The 25734-nt window shown below is 33.2% G+C and overlaps 1 protein-coding gene across 6 annotated transcripts in view; it reads left to right on the top strand.

The window, feature by feature from the left end:
• LOC144436074 (uncharacterized) overlaps positions 1-25734 on the top strand; it is a 201940-nt gene that overhangs the window by 90188 nt on the left and 86018 nt on the right. For all 6 annotated transcript variants that reach the window (XM_078124743.1, XM_078124744.1, XM_078124746.1 and 3 more), the window contains one exon: positions 13112-13337. In XM_078124743.1, the coding sequence (XP_077980869.1) occupies positions 13112-13337 (226 nt within the window). The remainder of the gene's footprint in view (positions 1-13111; positions 13338-25734) is intronic.

Genomic DNA, 25734 nt, shown 5'->3' with positions numbered 1-25734 from the left:
AGATTATAATATGTCTAGTAGATGAAATGGCACGAAGTGGATGACCTTGTATGACTCTGACATTAACATTGTACACACTGTGCCACAAGCAAACACAAAATGATATACCAGGAATTTGTTCATATATTTTGTAAGCTTTAAGCTCAATAAGACCACTGTATGTAAATAATATATTAACATTACATTGGTTGAAATTAAATGTGTTCATCAATGAAATGTTAGACTAGGTATAAACTCTTTAAACAGCTTCAAATTCAATGTACTATCATTATTTTACCAAAGATGTTGTCAAGCCAAGTAAAATGCAATATTTTGTTTCTCGTCTGGCAACAACTACACATTTTTCCAAATTATCTGAATTTCCATATTTGGTATTTTTTTACTGTTTTGTAGTAAATCAGAAAAGAAACAAACAATTTGAAAAAAGTCAAAACTTTTCTTTTTTGTATAATTATACAAAATTTACTATTGCTAGATATTAAACATATAATCATTTCAGATATTATCTGATTAATTTGGGTGAGAAACAAAGAAAAGTTTTTATTTGGCCACTTTAATCAGTTTGTAATTTATTTGTTTTGTATCATTGACAAGAAAATAAAACCAAAGATGCAAACCTAAATCTCTGTACTGCCTCTTCTTTAGTCTCTTATCGGCCAAATCAACATTTTCCTTTGTTTCTTTCCGAGAGGATTAAAAATTTATGTAATGTAATGTCAGTTGTAAATGTCACTCCTCTATCTCCAATGGTCACCATACTCTAAATTCTAATGTACACCATACATACAGATATTTGTTAACCATTTTGTGTTGCAAGTATTTGTGTGGTAAGTATTTTGTGTGGCAAGCATTTTGTGTGGCACATATTTTGTGTGGCAAGTATTTTGTGTGGCAAGTATTTGTGTGGCATGTATTTTGTGTGGTAAGTATTTTGTGTGGCAAGTATTTGTGTGGCATATATTTTGTGTGGCAAGTATATTGTGTGGCAAGTGCTTTGTGTGGCAAGTATATTGTGTGGCAAGTGTTTTGTGTGGCAAGTAATTTGTGTGGTAAGTGTTTTGTTTGGCAAGTATCTAAAGATACTGTTTTGTCAGATAGTTGTCACAAGACTGTCTAAAATGAGTGATAAGTACTAATACTAATTAAATAATGTAGATGTTAACATGGTAGCCAATCATATCTTCACCCTGTCTACCTCAATCAGAATTCATAAACCAAACATTTGTTCATGCAAATGAGTAAAGCCCAACTATTAGAATGATGTAAACAATGTATAAGTAGCATACTGATATGATAAGTATATCATACATATTATGTAAATGCCCACAATAAACACTAACTTATCAGTGGGTAGAATTCTGTGATTGATTAACATATCATGTTAAGGTGTGGATGGCTTCCATTGAATTTGAAATGTCATCTCAGGACCTCATTGACAGAGATGTAAAGAGAGATGTTGAGATTTGATGCCACGGATTACATTAGAGTACACGCTATTAAATGTACCGGTAGGATATTGTCAAAAATGTTCTCTATCATGAAATCAGTTTGATCAGGTTTGATGGACTGCACAATATTGTCCCAGTGGTTCACCAATAATGCAAATTATATTGATTGGCATGTTTTCTACCAGGTTCACATATTAGTTTTTTCTCAATAATTTCTGAACGTTGAGAAATATATATCAAAATTTAAAGAGTTCAATACTACAGATTACTCATTACAAATTACAAATTATTATACTTACTATACTTTGTATACTGGCTACCGGGGTAATTGGTATCTGATTAGTTAAAGTTTATGGATGGTTACTATACTGTGTATACTGACTAAGTGGTATCTGATTAGTTAGAGTTTATTGATAGTTACTATACTGTGTATAGTGACTGATTGGTATCTGATTAGTTAGAGTTTATTAATGGTTACTATACTGTGTATATTAGCTAATTGATATCTGATTAGTTAGAGTTTATTAATGGTTACTATACTGTGTATGGTGACTAATTGGTAGCTGATTAGTTACAGTTTATTGATGGTTACTATACTGTGTATACTGACTAATTGGTATCTGATTAGTTACAGTTTATTGATGGTTACTATACTGTGTATACTGACTAATTGGTATCTGATTAGTTAGAGTTTATGGATGGTTACTATACTGTGTATACTGACTAATTGGTATCTGATTAGTTAGAGTTTATTGATGGTTACTATACTGTGTATACTGACTAATTGGTATCTGATTAGTTAGAGTTTATTGATGGTTACTATACTGTGTATGGTGACTAATTGGTATCTGATTAGTTAAAGTTTATTGATAGTTACTATACTGTGTATAGTGACTGATTGGTATCTGATTAGTTAGAGTTTATTAATGGTTACTATACTGTGTATATTAGCTAATTGATATCTGATTAGTTAGAGTTTATTAATGGTTACTATACTGTGTATGGTGACTAATTGGTAGCTGATTAGTTAGAGTTTATTGATGGTTACTATACTGTGTATACTGGCTAATTGGTATCTGATTAGTTAGAGTTTATTGATGGTTACCATAGTGTGTATGGTGACTAATTGGTATCTGATTAGTTAGAGTTTATTGATGGTTACTATACTGTGTATGGTGACTAATTGGTATCTGAAGAGTTAGAGTTTATTGATGGTTACTATACTGTGTATGGTGACTAATTGGTATCTGATTAGTTAGAGTTTATTGATAGTTACTATACTGTGTATAGTGACTGATTGGTATCTGATTAGTTAGAGTTTATTAATGGTTACTATACTGTGTATATTAGCTAATTGATATCTGATTAGTTAGAGTTTATTAATGGTTACTATACTGTGTATGGTGACTAATTGGTAGCTGATTAGTTAGAGTTTATTGATGGTTACTATACTGTGTATATTTAAATTAGCTAATTGATATCTGATTAGTTAGAGTTTATTAATGGTTACTATACTGTGTATGGTTACTAATTGGTAGCTGATTAGTTAGAGTTTATTGATGGTTAATATACTGTGTATGGTGACTAATTGGTATCTGATTAGTTAGAGTTTATTGATGTGTTACTATACTGTGTATACTGGCTAATTGATATCTGATTAGTTAGAATTTATTAATGGTTACTATACTGTGTATACTGACTAATTGGTATCTGATTAGTTAGAGTTTATTGATGGTTACTATACTGTGTATGGTTACTAATTGATATCTGATTAGTTAGAGTTTATTGATGGTTACTATACTGTGTATAGTGACTAATTGGTATTTGATTAGTTAGAGTTTGTTGATGGTTACTATACTGTGTATACTGGCTAAGTGGTATTTGATTAGTTAGAGTTTGTTGATGGTTACTATACTGTGTATACTGACTAATTGGTATCTGATTAGTTAGAGTTTATTGATGGTTACTATACTGTGTATAGTGACTAATTGGTATTTGATTATTTAGAGTTTATTGATGGTTACTATACTGTGTATACTGACTAATTGGTATCTGATTAGTTAGAGTTTATTGATGGTTACTATACTGTGTATGGTGTCTAATTGGTATCTGATTAATTAGAATTTATTGATGGTTACTATACTGTGTATGGTTACTAATTGGTATCTGATTAGTTAGAGTTTATTGATGGTTACTACACTGTGTATACTGACTAATTGGTATCTGATTAGTTAGAGTTTATTGATGCTTACTATACTGTGTATACTGACTGATTGGTATCTGATTAGTTAGAGTTTATTGATGGTTACTATACTGTGTATAGTGACTAATTGGTATTTGATTATTTAGAGTTTATTGATGGTTACTATACTGTGTATGGTGACTAATTGGCATCTGATTAGTTAGAGTTTATTGATGGATTATAATTATGTATGGTAACTAGTTGGTATCTGATTAGTTAGAGTTTATGGATTGTTACTATACTGTGCATACTGATTAATTGGTATCTGATTAGTTAGAGTTTATTGATGGTTACTACACTGTGTATATTAGCTAATTGGTATCTGATTAGTTAGAGTTTATTGATGGTTACTACACTGTGTATATTAGCTAATTGGTATCTGATTAGTTAGAGTTTATTGATGGTTACTATACTGTGTATAGTTACTAATTGGTATCTGATTAGTTAGAGTTTATTGATGGTTACTATACTGTGTATACTGACTAATTGGTATCGGATTAGTTAGAGTTTATTGATGGTTACTATACTGTGTATGGTTACTAATTGGGATCTGATTAGTTAGAGTTTATTGATGGTTACTATACTGTGTATACTGACTAATTGGTATTTGATTAGTTAGAGTTTATTGATGGTTACTACACTGTGTATAATGACTAATTGGTATTTGATTATTTAGAGTTTATTGATGGTTACTATACTGTGTATACTGACTAATTGGTATTTGAATAGTTAGAGTTTATTGATGGTTACTACACTGTGTATAGTGACTAATTGGTATTTGATTAGTTAGAGTTTATTGATGGTTACTACACTGTGTATAATGACTAATTGGTATTTGATTATTTAGAGTTTATTGATGGTTACTATACTGTGTATCCTAGCTAAGTGGTATTTGATTAGTTAGAGTTTATTGATGGTTACTATACTGTGTATCCTAGCTAAGTGGTATTTGATTAGTTAGAGTTTATTGATGGTTACTATACTGTGTATCCTAGCTAAGTGGTATTTGATTAGTTAGAGTTTATTGATGGTTACTATACTGTGTATACTGGCTAAGTGGTATTTGATTAGTTATAGTTTATTGATGGTTACTATACTGTGTATGGTGACTAATTGGTATCTGATTAGTTATAGTTTATTGATGGTTACTACACTGTGTATGCTGACTAATTGGTATCTGATTAGTTAGAGTTTATTGATGCGTTACTATACTGTGTATAGTGACCAATTGGTATCTGATTAGTAAGAGTTTATTGATGGTTACTATACTGTGTAAACTGAGTAATTGGTATTTGATTATTTAGAGTTTATTGATGGTTACTACACTGTGTATATTAGCTAATTGGTATCTGATTAGTTAGAGTTTATTGATGGTAACTATACTGTGTATGGTTACTAATTGGTATCTGATTAGTTAGAGTTTATTGATGGTTACTATACTGTGTACATGTATTGTGACTAATTGGTATCTGATTAGTTAGAGTTTATTGATGGGTACTATACTGTGTATACTGACTAATTGGTATCTGATTAGTTAGAGTTTATTGATGGATTATAATTATGTATGGTAACTAGTTGGTATCTGATTAGTTAGAGTTTATGGATGGTTACTAAACTGTGTATTGTTACTAATTGGTATCTGATTAGTTAGAGTTTATTGATGGTTACTATACTGTGTATACTGACTAATTGGTATCGGATTAGTTAGAGTTTATTGATGGTTACTACACTGTGTATAGTGACTTATTGGTATTTGATTATTTAGAGTTTATTGATGGTTACTATACTGTGCATACTGGCTAATTGGTATCTAAGAGTTTATTGATGGATTATAATTATGTATGCTAACTAGTTGGTATCTGATTATTTAGAGTTTATTGATGGTTACTACACAGTTTATATTAGCTATTTGGTATCTCATTAGTTAGAGTTTATTGATGGTTACTATACTGTGCATGGTTACTAATTGGTATCTGATTAGTTAGAGTTTATTGATGGTTACTATACTGTGTATACTGACTAATTGGTATCTGATTAGTTAGAGTTTATTGATGGTTACTACACTGTGTATAGTAATTAATTGGTATTTGATTATTCAGAGTTTATTGATGGTTACTATATTGTGTATACTAGCTAAGTGGTATTTGATTAGTTAGAGTTTATGGATGGTTACTATACTGTGTATGGTTACTAATTGGTATCTGATTAGTTAGAGTTTATTGATGGTTACTATACTGTGTATACTGACTAATTGGTATCTGATTAATTAGAGATTATTGATGGTTACTATACTGTGTATGGTTACTAATTGGTATCTGATTAGTTAGAGTTTATTGATGGTTACTATACTGTATATAGTGACTAATTGGTATCTGATTAGTTAGAGTTTATTGATGGTTACTATACTGTGTATGGTGACTAATTGGTATCTGATTAGTTAAAGTTTATGGATGGTTACTATACTGTGTATACTGGCTAATTGGTATCTGATTAGTTAAAGTTTATGGATGGTTACTATACTGTGTATTCTGGCTAATTGGTATCTGATTAGTTAGAGTTTATTGATGGTTACCATAGTGTGTATGGTGACTAATTGGTATCTGATTAGTTAGAGTTTATTGATGGTTACTATACTGTGTATGGTGACTAATTGGTATCTGATTAGTTAGAGTTTATTGATAGTTACTATACTGTGTATAGTGACTGATTGGTATCTGATTAGTTAGAGTTTATTAATGGTTACTATACTGTGTATATTAGCTAATTGATATCTGATTAGTTAGAGTTTATTAATGGTTACTATACTGTGTATGGTGACTAATTGGTAGCTGATTAGTTAGAGTTTATTGATGATTACTATACTGTGTATACTGGCTAATTGGTATCTGATTAGTTAGAGTTTATTGATGGTTACCATAGTGTGTATGGTGACTAATTGGTATCTGATTAGTTAGAGTTTATTGATGGTTACTATACTGTGTATGGTGACTAATTGGTATCTGATTAGTTAGAGTTTATTGATGGTTACTATACTGTGTATGGTGACTAATTGGTATCTGATTAGTTAGAGTTTATTGATAGTTACTATACTGTGCATAGTGACTGATTGGTATCTGATTAGTTAGAGTTTATTAATGGTTACTATACTGTGTATATTAGCTAATTGATATCTGATTAGTTAGAGTTTATTAATGGTTACTATACTGTGTATGGTGACTAATTGGTATCTGATTAGTTAGAGTTTATTGATGGTTACTATACTGTGTATATTTAAATTAGCTAATTGATATCTGATTAGTTAGAGTTTATTAATGGTTACTATACTGTGTATGGTTACTAATTGGTAGCTGATTAGTTAGAGTTTATTGATGGTTAATATACTGTGTATGGTGACTAATTGGTATCTGATTAGTTAGAGTTTATTGATGTGTTACTATACTGTGTATACTGGCTAATTGATATCTGATTAGTTAGAATTTATTAATGGTTACTATACTGTGTATACTGACTAATTGGTATCTGATTAGTTAGAGTTTATTGATGGTTACTATAGTGTGTATGGTTACTAATTGATATCTGATTAGTTAGAGTTTAGTGATGGTTACTATACTGTGTATAGTGACTAATTGGTATTTGATTAGTTAGAGTTTGTTGATGGTTACTATACTGTGTATACTGGCTAAGTGGTATTAGATTAGTTAGAGTTTGTTGATGGTTACTATACTGTGTATACTGACTAATTGGTATCTGATTAGTTAGAGTTTATTGATGGTTACTATACTGTGTATAGTGACTAATTGGTATTTGATTATTTAGAGTTTATTGATGGTTACTATACTGTGTATACTGACTAATTGGTATCTGATTAGTTAGAGTTTATTGATGGTTACTATACTGTGTATGGTGTCTAATTGGTATCTGATTAATTAGAATTTATTGATGGTTACTATACTGTGTATGGTTACTAATTGGTATCTGATTAGTTAGAGTTTATTGATGGTTACTACACTGTGTATACTGACTAATTGGTATCTGATTAGTTAGAGTTTATTGATGCTTACTATACTTTGTATACTGACTGATTGGTATCTGATTAGTTAGAGTTTATTGATGGTTACTATACTGTGTATAGTGACTAATTGGTATTTGATTATTTAGAGTTTATTGATGGTTACTATACTGTGTATGGTGACTAATTGGCATCTGATTAGTTAGAGTTTATTGATGGATTATAATTATGTATGGTAACTAGTTGGTATCTGATTAGTTAGAGTTTATGGATTGTTACTATACTGTGCATACTGATTAATTGGTATCTGATTAGTTAGAGTTTATTGATGGTTACTACACTGTGTATATTAGCTAATTGGTATCTGATTAGTTAGAGTTTATTGATGGTTACTACACTGTGTATATTAGCTAATTGGTATCTGATTAGTTAGAGTTTATTGATGGTTACTATACTGTGTATAGTTACTAATTGGTATCTGATTAGTTAGAGTTTATTGATGGTTACTATACTGTGTATACTGACTAATTGGTATCGGATTAGTTAGAGTTTATTGATGGTTACTATACTGTGTATGGTTACTAATTGGGATCTGATTAGTTAGAGTTTATTGATGGTTACTATACTGTGTATACTGACTAATTGGTATCGGATTAGTTAGAGTTTATTGATGGTTACTACACTGTGTATAATGACTAATTGGTATTTGATTATTTAGAGTTTATTGATGGTTACTATACTGTGTATACTGACTAATTGGTATTTGAATAGTTAGAGTTTATTGATGGTTACTACACTGTGTATAGTGACTAATTGGTATTTGATTAGTTAGAGTTTATTGATGGTTACTACACTGTGTATAATGACTAATTGGTATTTGATTATTTAGAGTTTATTGATGGTTACTATACTGTGTATCCTAGCTAAGTGGTATTTGATTAGTTAGAGTTTATTGATGGTTACTATACTGTGTATCCTAGCTAAGTGGTATTTGATTAGTTAGAGTTTATTGATGGTTACTATACTGTGTATCCTAGCTAAGTGGTATTTGATTAGTTAGAGTTTATTGATGGTTACTATACTGTGTATACTGGCTAAGTGGTATTTGATTAGTTATAGTTTATTGATGGTTACTATACTGTGTATGGTGACTAATTGGTATCTGATTAGTTAGAGTTTATTGATGCGTTACTATACTGTGTATAGTGACCAATTGGTATCTGATTAGTAAGAGTTTATTGATGGTTACTATACTGTGTAAACTGAGTAATTGGTATTTGATTATTTAGAGTTTATTGATGGTTACTACACTGTGTATATTAGCTAATTGGTATCTGATTAGTTAGAGTTTATTGATGGTAACTATACTGTGTATGGTTACTAATTGGTATCTGATTAGTTAGAGTTTATTGATGGTTACTATACTGTGTACATGTATTGTGACTAATTGGTATCTGATTAGTTAGAGTTTATTGATGGGTACTATACTGTGTATACTGACTAATTGGTATCTGATTAGTTAGAGTTTATTGATGGATTATAATTATGTATGGTAACTAGTTGGTATCTGATTAGTTAGAGTTTATGGATGGTTACTATACTGTGTATTGTTACTAATTGGTATCTGATTAGTTAGAGTTTATTGATGGTTACTATACTGTGTATACTGACTAATTGGTATCGGATTAGTTAGAGTTTATTGATGGTTACTACACTGTGTATAGTGACTAATTGGTATTTGATTATTTAGAGTTTATTGATGGTTACTATACTGTGCATACTGGCTAATTGGTATCTAAGAGTTTATTGATGGATTATAATTATGTATGCTAACTAGTTGGTATCTGATTATTTAGAGTTTATTGATGGTTACTACACTGTTTATATTAGCTATTTGGTATCTCATTAGTTAGAGTTTATTGATGGTTACTATACTGTGCATGGTTACTAATTGGTATCTGATTAGTTAGAGTTTATTGATGGTTACTATACTGTGTATACTGACTAATTGGTATCTGATTAGTTACAGTTTATTGATGGTTACTACACTGTGTATAGTAATTAATTGGTATTTGATTATTCAGAGTTTATTGATGGTTACTATATTGTGTATACTAGCTAAGTGGTATTTGATTAGTTAGAGTTTATGGATGGTTACTATACTGTGTATGGTTACTAATTGGTATCTGATTAGTTAGAGTTTATTGATGGTTACTATACTGTGTATAGTGACTAATTGGTATCTGATTAGTTAGAGTTTATTGATGGTTACTATACTGTGTATACTGACTAATTGGTATCTGATTAGTTAGAGATTATTGATGGTTACTATACTGTGTATGGTTACTAATTGGTATCTGATTAGTTAGAGTTTATTGATGGTTACTATACTGTATATAGTGACTAATTGGTATCTGATTAGTTAGAGTTTATTGATGGTTACTATACTGTGTATAGTGACTAATTGGTATCTGATTAGTTAGAGTTTATTGATGGTTACTATACTGTGTATACTGACTAATTGGTATCTGATTAGCTAGAGTTTATTGATGGTTACTATACTGTGTATACTGGCTAATTGGTATCTGATTAGTTAGAGTTTATTGATGGTTACTATACTGTGTATACTGACTAATTGGTATCTGATTAGTTAGAGTTTATTGATGGTTACTATACTGTGTATACTGACTAATTGGTATCTGATTAGTTAGAGTTTATTGATGGTTACTATACTGTGTATACTGACTAATTGGTATCTGATTAGTTAGAGTATATTGATGGTTACTATACTGTGTATACTGACTAATTGGTATCTGATTAGTTAGAGTTTATTGATGGTTACTATACTGTGTAAACTGGCTAATTGGTATCTGATTAGTCAGAGTTTATTGATGGTTACTATAATGTGCATACTGGCTAATTGGTATCTGATTAGTTAGAGTTTATTGATGGTTACCATAGTGTGTATACTGACTAATTGGTATCTGATTAGTTAGAGTTTATTGATGGTTACTACACTGTGTATATTAGCTATTGTATCTGACTAGTTAGAGTTTATTGATGGCTACTACACTGTGTATATTAGCTAATTGGTATCTGATTAGTTAGAGTTTATTGATGGTTTCTATACTGTGTATGGTTACTAATTGGTATCTGATTAGTTAGAGTTTATTGATGGTTACTATACTGTGTATACTGACTAATTGGTATCTGATTAGTTAGAGTTTATTGATGGATTATAATTATGTATGGTAACTAGTTGGTATTTGATTAGTTAGAGTTTATTGATGGTTACTATACTGTGTATACTGGCTAATTGGTATCTGATTAGTTAGAGTTTATTGATGGTTACTATACTGTGTATACTGACTAATTGGTATCTGATTAGTTAGAGTGTATTGATGGTTACCATAGTGTGTATACTGACTAATTGGTTTATGATTAGTTAGAGTTTATTGATGGTTACTACACTGTGTATATTAGCTAATTGGTATCTGACTAGTTAGAGTTTATTGATGGTTACTATACTGTGTATAGTGACTAATTGGTATCTGATTAGTTAGAGTTTATTGATGGTTACCATAGTGTGTATGGTGACTAATTGGTATCTGATTAGTTAGAGTTTATTGATGGTTACTATACTGTGTATGGTTACTAATTGGTATCTGATTAGTTAGAGATTATTGATGGTTACTATACTGTGTATGGTTACTAATTGGTATCTGATTAGTTAGAGTTTATTGATGGTTACTATACTGTATATAGTGACTAATTGGTATCTGATTAGTTAGAGTTTATTGATGGTTACTATACTGTGTATAGTGACTAATTGGTATCTGATTAGTTAGAGTTTATTGATGGTTACTATACTGTGTATACTGACTAATTGGTATCTGATTAGCTAGAGTTTATTGATGGTTACTATACTGTGTATACTGGCTAATTGGTATCTGATTAGTTAGAGTTTATTGATGGTTACTATACTGTGTATACTGACTAATTGGTATCTGATTAGTTAGAGTTTATTGATGGTTACTATACTGTGTATACTGACTAATTGGTATCTGATTAGTTAGAGTTTATTGATGGTTACTATACTGTGTATACTGACTAATTGGTATCTGATTAGTTAGAGTATATTGATGGTTACTATACTGTGTATACTGACTAATTGGTATCTGATTAGTTAGAGTTTATTGATGGTTACTATACTGTGTAAACTGGCTAATTGGTATCTGATTAGTCAGAGTTTATTGATGGTTACTATAATGTGCATACTGGCTAATTGGTATCTGATTAGTTAGAGTTTATTGATGGTTACCATAGTGTGTATACTGACTAATTGGTATCTGATTAGTTAGAGTTTATTGATGGTTACTACACTGTGTATATTAGCTATTGTATCTGACTAGTTAGAGTTTATTGATGGCTACTACACTGTGTATATTAGCTAATTGGTATCTGATTAGTTAGAGTTTATTGATGGTTTCTATACTGTGTATGGTTACTAATTGGTATCTGATTAGTTAGAGTTTATTGATGGTTACTATACTGTGTATACTGACTAATTGGTATCTGATTAGTTAGAGTTTATTGATGGATTATAATTATGTATGGTAACTAGTTGGTATTTGATTAGTTAGAGTTTATTGATGGTTACTATACTGTGTATACTGGCTAATTGGTATCTGATTAGTTAGAGTTTATTGATGGTTACTATACTGTGTATACTGACTAATTGGTATCTGATTAGTTAGAGTGTATTGATGGTTACCATAGTGTGTATACTGACTAATTGGTTTATGATTAGTTAGAGTTTATTGATGGTTACTACACTGTGTATATTAGCTAATTGGTATCTGACTAGTTAGAGTTTATTGATGGTTACTATACTGTGTATAGTGACTAATTGGTATCTGATTAGTTAGAGTTTATTGATGGTTACCATAGTGTGTATGGTGACTAATTGGTATCTGATTAGTTAGAGTTTATTGATGGTTACTATACTGTGTATGGTTACTAATTGGTATCTGATTAGTTAGAGTTTATTGATGGTTACCATAGTGTGTATGGTGACTAATTGGTATCTGATTAGTTAGAGTTTATTGATGGTTACTATACTGTGTATGGTTACTAATTGGCATCTGATTAGTTAGAGTTTATTGATGGTTACTACACTGTGTATGCTGACTAATTGGTATCTGATTAGTCAGAGTTTATTGATGGTTACTATACTGTGTATGGTGACTAATTGGCATCTGATTAGTTAGAGTTTATTGATGGTTACTACACTGTGTATGCTGACTAATTGGTATCTGATTAGTCAGAGTTTATTGATGGTTACTATCTGTCATTGTGTATCCATTCACTAATTATAACAAATGATAATTATTTCTGAATCCACAACCATAGAGAGGAGTTGGAACTGCCAATAGCAAGATCACAGCGACATTACACACCAAAGGTAACAACAAGACAACATGAATCGCTCGCTGTTAAATCAAAACGAAGTTCAACAAGGGGACAGTTCAACAAACAGATCATAGCACTACCACCAAAACCTGCACCTATGGATGTTGGCAATGTGTTAGGTTTACAAGTTGATAGAGTACGCAAAGCACTAGATGGTGAAGGCAAGGTATGGAGATATTATTGGTGTATTCTGTATCATATTACTACCTTTTTAGTCCTCAATGGTCACCAACTGGAGGGGACTTAAATGTTTGGTCCCATCTTTTAGACCATCCTTTCCATCCAACCGTCTGTGCATGTGCCTACCCTCATACCTCTGGCATGCATTAATTGATTGCAACCAAACTTGGCATAAAGGTAACATACTATGTGAGACATGTGCACACCATTTTGTTTTGTGACCGAATCAAATATGGCCGAATGGCAGCCATTGTTTGAATTTATTACCCTCATCTCTGGCATGCAATTTCAACCAAACCTGGCAGAAAGTTAACATACTAATATGTGAGACATATACATGCTACTTTGTTTGACATTAGTTTTTTCCATACTCTGTAGGCAAGCTAATAGGTGTCTGGTTATTCAGAGTTTATGAGTCCCCAACAGGCACTGCCCGGAGGGGACTTAAACATTGGGTTTCAGCTGTCCGTCCATCCGTTCATGCATTCAAGTGTGCATGTATGCATGTGTGTGTGAGTGAGTGAGTTTGCATTCTTTCTCATATTTCTGCCATGCATCAAATGATTTCAACTAAACCTGACATAAAAGTAACCACCCATTCTCAGTTAACATGTACAGTTAGACATATTCACATGTTGCACGCCTGTCACAATAACCGAGAGACAGAATACTGACTTATCGGCACATAAGTAGGCACCCAGCAACAGTTGCACAGTATACATATTACTTTTTGGTATCAGAATTTGATATTATATATAAGCTGAAGAACAAACTTTCAACATGTATCTCTTTCCATAAAAATATGCAAAAAACCAGTGTCACCACTCAGAGCTATTGCAGAATGTAACTAGTTTTCCGGAAAGTTGATGGAAGTTCTCACAGATTTGTTTTTTATTTGTTTTGTATCTCAATACGTATTTAAAACAACAAATCTTATACCTCAAGTACTCTCTAGGTCAGGAGTACATTACGAAGATTTAGTGTCGCTCATTTATTGTAATTTACGTTATCATTGATTTGAAAATACTTTTCATGAAGTCTTTCCAGCAATCCGTTGAGAGATTATTACTTCTTTTCACTTGCAAAAGAAAAACAACACAGACATGTACATGTACTGTTCTGTGACTGTTTTAGTGACTATATGATAAAAGAATTTATTGTATTTTCAACTGAATCTTCCTATGCCTCTTTAATTGTGTAAAGTATGGATAATAAACGTTACCTCACTTTTCTTTCTTTATAAAGTGGGCACATTCTCGAAGTTTACATGGATGTTGTTGGGTGTCAAAAAAGAATTGTGCGAGGCAACCATTTCTATATCATCTTGCTTACCTCATGATTTAATTTAAGAATGTAATACACGTTACTGTAAATTACGTTATGGATAAATTACGTTACAAGTGATCCATCATAAATGAAGCCATCACATATCTGACATATAGGTGACCTAGCTGGCGTTATCACACAAAGGTAGTTATTTTATCAGCTAATGAGCATTAACAGAAAACATCGGAGTACAGTCATTGCAATCAGCGAAGGTGAAGAAATTTTCACAGAAAGTCTACATCAAAATTATCATCGATATTTGTTGAAGCATGTTCCAGTGACGTGCATCGTGCAAACTTACCTCTAGCGATTATTTCAATCGTTTAACAATTCGTACGATGTACATTACATTGGAAGAAAACAAATATGTAATAGAATATATGGGAAACAAGTATTGATGGTAACGTAAATTACATTCATTATTCAAAGCAAATGTCCATTTCCATTACATTATTAGTATTTGTCTGTCAAAACTTGTCTGGAATGTAAGAGCTGTTTATACAATATATAACTCAAAGTATCAATATAAACATAACGTCTCACGCCAAGTATTTTAATTAAAGTAATGAGTATTTCCTCCAGAAACATAAAAAGTAACGTAGATTACAAACATATCAATCGCAACTTAAGTTTGTGAATTATCAACTGGACTATTTTATTTTCAAATGGCAAAAGCTGACATATAACTAGTAGTTAACCTGCCCTCCGAATCAGTTGATCCTGTGGCCAACCTAATACTGCTGGAAACTCATCACATTCACAGAATGGAACACCACACAGTGGAATTTCTATGGAAATAGACCCCAATATTGGGGACTTGGTGGGGGCTATATATATGACAGTCACTGGTACATCAGGGAGGTAAAAGAGATAGATCCCTTTGATAAGGAAATGTACGTACATGTATTATACTCTTCGATTGGCTTGTAAAATCTGCCAAAAGAGATTTTGAACTTGATTCCTGGGGCAGTCATGGAAATACTTTCATTGTTAGTGTTTCTCCGATTTTCTGTTAAACCTTAGCAAGTACTTGTCTTATGACTGAGGAAACAAATTGCTGTTATTTCTATCTTAAGACAGTAATGATCAGATTCTGCATTTTTTTCATTCGCTTAAAATAAATGGCTTCTTCATTGATTGTTTGTTCAAAGCTTAGAATCTAATCCAAATCGGTTACGTTTTCTCATGAAAACGTTGTTTGGTTGCACTATTTAAAGCCACAAAAAATAACGTTCTTTGTAAAATATGTTATATGACGTTTTCATTTACCCAACAACTTTACTAACTGTACGAAACAGTGATGTTACAAAGTTTTAATGTCACAGTGTTCGTTATGACGACATACTTTAAATATTTGAAAACAGACTTGTTTTCATGTACACTGAGAGGTATAGCTTGAAAAGTTTTCGACAAAACCAACGGATAATTTATGTTACGTCAATTTAAATTGTTATTTGATTACATTATAAATGTACACAACAATGAAAAAAATTGATTTGGATTTTCGTTTGTTTCCATTACGGTGTGAGGCGTTACAGTCCAACAAAATCACAGGTATAAAATTACATGTAATTGTATTACACATCAATGTACTTCAACATGACTTGGATATTGATTGAAACCTGGATATATTGTCAAATAAGATTGGATATTGATAGAAACCCGGAAATATTGCCAAATAAGGTTGGATATTGATAGAAACCTAGATATATTGCCAAATAAGATTGGATATTGATAGAAACCTGGATATGTTGCCAAATAAAGTTGGATATTGATAGAAACCGGGATATATTGCCAAATAAGGTTGGATATTGATAGAAACCTAGATATATTGCCAAATAAGATTGGATATTGATAGAAACCTGGATATATTGTCAAATAAGATTGGATATTGATAGAAACCTCACTAAAATCATACTTCAGACCCACTATAAAAGTTTGATGTTTTCAGATAACATGTAACTTGTGATTAATTCTATGTCGTGCAATTTGGAGTGACAGTGAACTAGAATGAAGACAACTCGCGTAAGCAATTTGGAGTGCAATTTGGAGTGACAGTGAACTAGAATGAAGACAACTCGCGTAAGCAAGGCAAGGCATGCCTAGGCCATAAAGGCGTGCGGGTGTAGTTAAGAGCAGTGCGTACAGTGAATCGACCAAACTTTGTTTATTGGCCAACAGTTTACATGTAAACACAGATAACTACTGTTAGTTATCTATGATGTATCGACATGAACATGTCTTGCCATTTCCAAAATGCAAATATTTGGCAAGTAAAAATAATTAAAATAATTACAACTTTAATTTGGCTTCAGACTTTGCATTATGTTTTGCGTATCTTTCCCCGTTTTACATGTAAATCCGAAAAGGTTCTCTCTAGTCATGTCAGTGATCATACCGGGGCTTCTTTGAGTACGAGCGAGGTGAAGCATGTTCAGGTATTTTGTTGAGAATTATAAATATTGCGAAATGTCAAGTACAAGGTTTAAATACGATGGAATGATGACAGGCGCCAGTCACAAGGCACTCCGTAAATTTAAATATTAGATGATGTTATGTCTACTACAAGTTGAATGTTGTTGACAATTAAGCTTATGGACAGTGTTTTTGATAACTTTGTTATAAAATTAAAATTCGAATTACCTCAAAATTATCTTAGATACCTAGTTTATTTCAATTATTATTAAAATTTTCCAGGTTTAAAGCTGTAAGACACTGGAATTATTTATAGTCAACCTCAAAAATCCTTTGTGTGTGTGTGTGTGTGTGTGTGTGTGCGCGCAATTCCCAGTCATTATTAGTCCCCGCTGGACGAAGTCCGGGACGGGGACTTATGGATTGGGTTCCGTCTGTCCGTCCGTGCGTCCGTGGGTCCTTGCAGCTGTTTCTTGGAGATGCCATTACTGATTTCATTCAAATTTGGTAAAGGGGCAACATACAATGGCATACATTTGCACATCAATTTGTTTCATGATACGATCCAATATGGCCACCTGGCAGCCATTTTGTTTGCAAATTTTCCCTGTCTAAAGCCATAACTCAGACATGCTTGAACAGATCTCATTCAAAGTTGGTATTAGGACAGTGTTCTATGACATACATGTGCATATCCATTTTCATCGTGATACGATCCAATATGGCCGCCTGGCAGCCATTTTGTTTGCGAATTTTCCATGTCCAAAGCCATAACTCAGACATGCTTGAACAGATCTCATTCAAAGTTGGTATTTGGACAGTGTTCTATGACATACATGTGCATATTAGTCCCCGCGGACGAAGTCCGGAACGGGGACTTATGGATTGGGTTCCGTCTGTCCGTCCGTGCGTCCGTGCATCTGTGCGTCCGTCCGTCCGTCCGTCCGTCCGTCCGTCCACAGCCGTTTCTTGGAGATGCCTGGCCCGATTTTTTTCAAACTTGGTACAGGGGCAACATGCTATGGCATACATATGCACATCAATTTGTTTTATGATACGATCCAATATGGCCGCCTAGCAACCATTTTGTTTGCGAATTTTCCCTGTCTAAAGCCATAACTCAGACATGCTTGAACAGATCTCATTCAAAGTTGGTATTAGGACAGTGTTCTATGACATACATGTGCATATGCATTTTCATTGTGATACGATCCAATATGGCTGCCTGGTAGCCATTTTGTTTGCTATTTTTCATGTCCAAAGCCATAACTCAGACATGATTAAACAGATCTCATTCAAAGTTGGTATTAGGACAGCATTCTATGACATACATGTGCATATCCATTTTTGTCGTGATACGATCCAATATGGCTGCCTGGCAGCCATTTTGTTTGTGAATTTTCCATGGGATTGTCCAAAGCCATAACTCAGACTCCATTTTCATTGTGATATGATCCCCCATACCCAACCAATCCTTTATTGTTGGAGGCATATTCCATGTCCAACAAGCAGACACAACATATCTAAGTCTGTTTGATTTAGGTTCACAAATGCTGTTGCGTGATCAGAGTAGTGATAATTCCTTAAAACCCAATTATAGCGGGGACTATGTCATACTCAATGACTTGTTCATTGTTGTTATGATACGATCCAATATGGCCACCTGGCAGCCATTTTGTTTGCGATTTTTCTAAGTCCAAAGCCATAACTCAGACATGCTTGAACAGATCTCATTCAAAGTTGGTATTAGGACAGTGTTCTATGACATACATGTGCATATCCATTTTCTTCATGATACGATCCCCCATACCCGACCCATCCTTTATTGTTGTAGGCATGTTCCATGTCCAACAAGCAGACACAACATATCTAAGTCTGTTTGATATAGATTCACAAGTGTTGTTGCGTGATCAGAGTAGTGATAATTCCTTAAAACCCAATCATAGCAGGGAGTATGTCATTCTCAATGACTTGTTTTTCTGTTATTTTGTGTAATTTTCATAACAGTAATTTTTGTTATAAAATGGTGACTATGGTATAAAAGTACAATATTTTACCAACTTCTGTGTAAAATGTTTTTTATAGTGAGACATCATATGAAACCACTAACAACTTTATTACATCGTTACCAAAATAAAAAATAAAAAGAACAACGGAGCTATTCTGACCGATAGGTCGCTTGTTATTTGAAAGGATTGAGCACAATGGTAAACTTCCCGATTTTTTTCTGCAATGACTGAATAATATGTATCAGTGTGAAGGCTTTAATCCTATGCACTTAAATGGCTGCAATGGATTGTATGCTCCCCGGGCAGTTGAGGAAGACTAAAGGGTCGTTGTGCCATTCTGATCCGAGCCAGGGGTAATAATTGTAAAGCACTTTGAGCACGGTGTGGGAAAGCGCTATATAAGAACCCAACATTATTATTATTATTATTATTATTAATGATAATCTTTATTTTGACACACACATCCAGATAAGTTAGAAAACAAGACACGCATAACAAAGGCAAAGGTAACTACATGTCAAATAAATCCAGCATAAAACAAAGTCACTTTGGGCAGAGGGCACTGCAGAAGTACGAAGTACGGTCCCCCAAAGTGCCATAGACCAGGTCAGTTGCCAAGAGGAGGTTGAAAGGGGTGGTGGTGGGAATGTGGAGAAGTGTACTACGGCTGTGATGGTAGCGAATTCTTGTGAAAGAATGAGGTGATAGGCAATAAATGTGTGACTGGTATGGTCTGTAAACAGAGGTTATGTAATTGCTAGGTGTGTACCTTCCTGTGTTGTCAAACACTTATTTAACAAGTTAAATATTGTATTATACTGGATAGTTCTTTAAGCATTTAAACACTTGTCTCCCAAGAAGTCCAGTGAGGGCCATCCCTCATGGGTTCAGTGTTAATGCAGGAGGAAACCGGAGTACCCGGGGAAAACCTGCGTTGTTCGGTAAAGTCAAACTGAACGACACTCTTCTTACTTACAGCGTGGTAAATTTAATCGAACCCTGAATGGGGTTCGAACCCCGACCGCAGTGGTAAGAGGCAAGTGGTTTAACCACTTGGCCACCGACAACCCTATTATTATTATTATTATTATTATTATTATTATTATTATTATTATTATTATTATTACAAGTGAAGGGGTTTAAATAGTATATAGTAATAAAGCATTGTGTGAGAGACAATTTAGAGGAATGGTGCCTTTTGGTCCTATTGTCAATAAAATGTATCAGTTTGAGCATATATTTGCTATGCCGGCTCATATTTGCTATGCTGATTGACGTTTGAGGGCGCCCTTTCACAACTTTATCTGTACATACTTCTGCATTCAATTTGTGAGAGTCTAAAATATAGTAAAAGTAATTTCAAAATTGCATGTTAGGAAAATGAAAAAGTTAAGGGGTGTAATATTATATCATAATGAAAATGTCTGGGAGGACTTTAGTTGAATATCACTGAAGTTGAAGTTTACTACTCAATTAATTTTGCGACATTTCTCATTCAAGCTCTAGTTATAACAGTTTGGAGTTTGGTTACTCCTCTGTATATGAATATAAATATAAGTATTATTTAATATATTACTAATTATGCACACTCCACACTTTAATAACTGAACTTTTAATAATTCAAATCTAATGTATGTCATAATACTGTGGAGTGTGCCCTGTCGACAAAAGTCTAAATGTTTGTATATACTATTAGCAGTTCTGTGCAATGACAAAACATAGATCAGTGTGGAATATCCTCAGGAATCTATAGAGTTTGTTCGAACCTAAATTATTTATTCTATATGCCAGTGTAACTGACTGTGACTTCACATGTTTCGGACTAGTTTGACTTTTACCAATATTTCTCCCGGGGCGGAACCAGTGGCCATCTCTGATAGGGGTGTGTTGTCATAGGCCCAATTTTAGACCCACTTTGACCAAAAATCAATATCCCATTTAGACCATTAATTTACAGGGGTTTTTTTTAGCATAAAGTTTAGACAAAATACATTTTCCTGAGGGGCAACATTTTTGGGCAACTAATAGCAAATACGATTTGGCAAAGGACAAAGGGCCACATTTTAGACCAAACAAAATCAAATATAATGGACCCGTTTTAGACTCTTGAGTTCGGAAAAACCCTGACCCCATTTTAGACCAAATGGCTAGAAAACGAACCCAAAAGTGTGGCACATAAATGTACGGTATACTCAAATAAGGGACTAGCCCCCCCAAGCCCCCCCCCCCCCCCCCGATATTTGTCTGAATAGCTCGCATCACGACCGAGCAAGGTTATAGACAAATACATTGTCCTGTAATGATTTATAAAGTTGCTGATGACATTCCCTGAAAGCAATATTTGTAATGCGTCTCACAATATTTGTAATAATAATCAACTCTCGGTAGTCTGCTTGAAAGCAAGACAAACAATCCGGACTATACCATGCATTACAAAATATTTGCAATGCCCTTTCTGCTTTTAAGTCAACTTCGTGTAAATTTTAGCAACTTGTAAATTAATGATTATTCCTAGTCGTTCAGCAAAGTCATGTAAACAATAAACTAGTGAGTTGGTTGCTTTCATTGCCTATCATTTTGTGTATATGATGTGTGTATGGCACACCTCGTACTGCATGCTGCATACACACATAAATGCAGTGCACATAACATGCGTGATTCGCGTGATAACTATAGCTACATTGTAATACATTCTAGTGATGTCAGTCGTCTTGCACGCGCAAAATAAACCAGTCGCCATCTTGATAATTCTGCACTTGTCAGCAATCTTCACGACTGAGAAATTCTGGATAATAATATTGATGTTCCTGTAACTATCGATGTAGTGATACTGTGATCGATCCCAACTATATTGTGTCCTTATCGTTTGAATTTGGCATGTGTAACTGGGACCCGGAAATATGTACGTACGCATATGCACATCATGTTGTCAGTTGAGTTGGAGAATTTAAAAGCAGACGATATTTTGTTGGATAAAATCCAAGTACAAACAATAATATACAGTATGGAGTCAACGATCATGTCAACTTGTACTCAAATGTGTGTGTACACTTACTTTGAAGATTTTGTGATAAAAGACTTAACCACGCTGCATAAATGGAATTGTCAAGAACTGGTGGTATTTTAGGTATTTACAATTTATTCTGGTGATTTTAGAGTTTTAGAATTGCATAGGTTTGATACAGATAATTTCAAAAATCATGAAACCTTGTTACAACATATATCACCAACCCATACATTCAAACAGCAATGATGTTTTTTCCTAAATTTGAAATTTTTAAAGTGTTTTATGTCAAATTTTTCAAAAAATCACATACTATGGTTATTTTGGTTACCATGGCAACTGATGTTCATTAAATGACCACTTTTTTTGAATTCAGTATGACAAACTTCCCTTGGTAGTGGGGTCAATGTGCCAATAAAAAGATATTTATCAGATTTATAATGTTATTTGTGAGATGTATGTGTATGTAATGAAAACATAATTTTCACGTCTACCTTATGTTGCCATGGAAACAGCCATCAAATTTTATACAGTTTATGTTACACCAGGTAGCACTAACTCATACATGTCTAATACAAGGACATTTTTTCACTGTATTATCTTTTTTTTCAATGTTTTATGTCAAACTTTGGAAAAATGATTAACATATTATGGTGATTTTGGTTACCATGGCAACATATATTCATAAAATGACCCTCTTTTTAGCTCCGCTGTCAGCGAAAGCTGAAAGCGTAGCTTTAGGTATAGGTTGTATAGAGTATAGAGAGTAGAGTGAATCATAGGTGTCCGTCAAACTTTTATATTTTCATTATTTTCTCCGAAAGTGACAGTCAGTATTCTTAGATATTTGGTGTGCATGTTCCCTGGGGGGAGGCTATTCAGATTTGTTCATGCCAAGTTGATCTGTGCCATTTTCAATTTTTTATGATTTTTTTTCATAAAATGTCATTTTCATCATCTCCGTGAAAACTTATTGTCAGATTGCTTTGATATCTGGTGTGTTGATGCGCAGGGGGTAGCTTACTCAGGTTTGTTAATTTCAAGTCAGCACATCTTCATTTTTATTTTTTATGATTTTTTTTTTGTAATTTGAAAAAAAAATGAATATGTTAATGAGCATAATGACCGACGCCATATTGGAAATCAGTCGACGAGACTTTAAGTAAACTGCCACTTTTCAAAAGACACTATTGACGTCAAACAAGCAATGTAATATGTGCTATAGTCATAATTCTACACATTGGGCGCCCAAATGCATGAAGTGACAAGCGTTTATTCGAAACAGGGTTGTAAACTTCAAATCCAAATTCTGCACCCCTTCTACATAATCAGCCAGTCCGCAACGTCCTTATTTGCATACTCTATCCTGATTCGACCAGAAGCTGAAGCTGACCTCAATTGACCAGGCGATTTTCCACAGCAAGTAACAACACAGGACGTTCTTGGTACTTACTAAAACCTCACTTCAGACCCACTATAAAAATGTGATGTTTTCAGATAACATGTAACTTGTGATTAATTCTATATTGTCGTGCAATTTGGAGTGACAGTGAACCAGAATTAAGACAACTTGCGTAAGGAAGGCATGCGGTTGAAGTTATGCAAGAGCAGTCTAACTGCGGACTGTGAATCAACCAAATTTTGTTTATTGGCCATGGCCGACAGTTCACATGTAAAGTTAAACGACATGAACGTGTCTTTTTCCATTTCCAAAATGCAAATATTTGGCAAGTAAAAATAATTAAAATAATCACAACTTTAATTTGGCTTCAGACTTTGCATTATGTTTTGCGTATCTTACCCTGTTTTACATGTAAATCCGAAAAGGTTCTCTCGTCATGTCATCAGTGATCATACCGCGAGGGGCTGCTTTGAGTACGAGCGAAGTGAGGCATGTTGAGGTATTTTGTTGAGAATTATAAATATTGCGAAATGTCAAGTACAAGGTTTAAATACAATGGAATGATGAAAAAAAATTGCCGAGTCTGCTGACAGGCGCCGCGCCGGTCACAAGAAACACTGTAAATTCCATCTTTCTTAGTTTCCGTACGGCGACAACCCCAGGTACCCGGATGCACGAGGGACTAACCCGGAAGCAAGTCATTGTCAGCCATACGTTACAGTGGTAACATCGTCCGAGAAATTGCTGCGTTCAGAGTGTCATTATTCACAGAATTGTTATTTTCGAGTGAAAACGCGTCTTGAATTGTATAAATCTAACAAATGAAGACATGTCAAGTTATATTTTGAAAGTTGTATCGCTAGTTTGAGACGATTTTCTCACGTACTATCGAGGCTTACTTGGACTTGGACCTTACTCCAGTTCATCGGGAAGTTTAGCCAGTCCGATAATTCTTTCTGGTTTAGTTTACAACACTTTTGATCACGCAGATTTTGTTGTTGTGATGAAAAGAAATTTAAAAAAAAAGATCACTTCAACCATTTCGTTGTGTTTTCTTTATGAAAGGTAATAGAACATGAACGAGTGTTACCACTGTAACGTATGGCTGCCAGAATGACTCTCTTTCTGGTACTTGGCAGGGATTGTCGCCGTCCGGAAACTAAGATGGCGATTAATACATTTCTTCCCTATATATATCTACTCAACTTGTACAAGTTGAATGTTGTTGACTTGGTAAATTTGTTAGAAAATTGAAATTCAAATTATTTTAGATCCCTAGTTTATTTCATTCATCATTAAAATTTCCCAGGGTTAAAGCTGTAAGACAATGGAATTATTTATAGCCAACCTCAAAATCCTCTTTTTTTTCTTTTTCTTGTGTGCATTTCCCAGTCATTTTTTTTCTGAGATTTTGTGCAATTTTTCATAACAGTAGATTTTTGTTATAAAATGGTGACTGGTATAAAAGTACAATACATTACCAACTTATGTGTAAAATGTGTTTTACAGTGAGACATCATATGAACCACTAACCACTTTATTGCATAGCTAAAACAAAACTGCATAGTGAAGAGCTGAAGAACTGAACCACTTCTACGTGTCACCAAAATAAAAAATTAAATTAAAAAAAAACCAGCGGAGCTATTCTGACCGATAGGTCGCTTGTTTGAACTCAGCATACAAAACTACCCCAGGTAGGGTGGTTAATATTCCAATAAACCTGATTATTACAAAAAATATTATTTCTATATACTATTTTATTATTATTATTATTATTATTATTATTACAAGTGAAGGGGTTTAAATATTATATAATAATGAACAATTTTGGGAGGACTTTAGAGGAATATGGTTGTTGTGTATACGTAGGAGGTGTAAAGGTTGACGTTTTACACCCACAATTAATTGTTCAACATTTCCCATTCAAGCTCCAAGTCGTAACAATTGGGAGCTTGGTACTTACCATGTATAAAAGTATAACAATATTATCTTATTTATGACTAAATTGGCACTAGCACTGCAGCCCAGCGAAGATCTCAATTGTCCAGTATTCCCCGAATCATTTAGGCACTAATATTTGATTGACAGCGATGGTAGCGGTAGTGATGACTCAGATTTTCACAAAATCCCTTTGGTCTCTACCTACGATTTTTCAGACAGATTGGTGTGCATTTGAAAAAGTTGAACATGAGCTGAGTGAAGTTTAAGTCAGTTGTCATAAATTAAT

Source organism: Glandiceps talaboti, chromosome 6, assembly GCF_964340395.1.
Source record: "Glandiceps talaboti chromosome 6, keGlaTala1.1, whole genome shotgun sequence".
NCBI classification, from domain to species: Eukaryota; Metazoa; Hemichordata; class Enteropneusta; family Spengelidae; genus Glandiceps; species Glandiceps talaboti.
The sequence above is the reverse complement of the archived record's forward strand: the minus strand, read 5'-3'. Positions and strand labels throughout refer to the sequence as shown.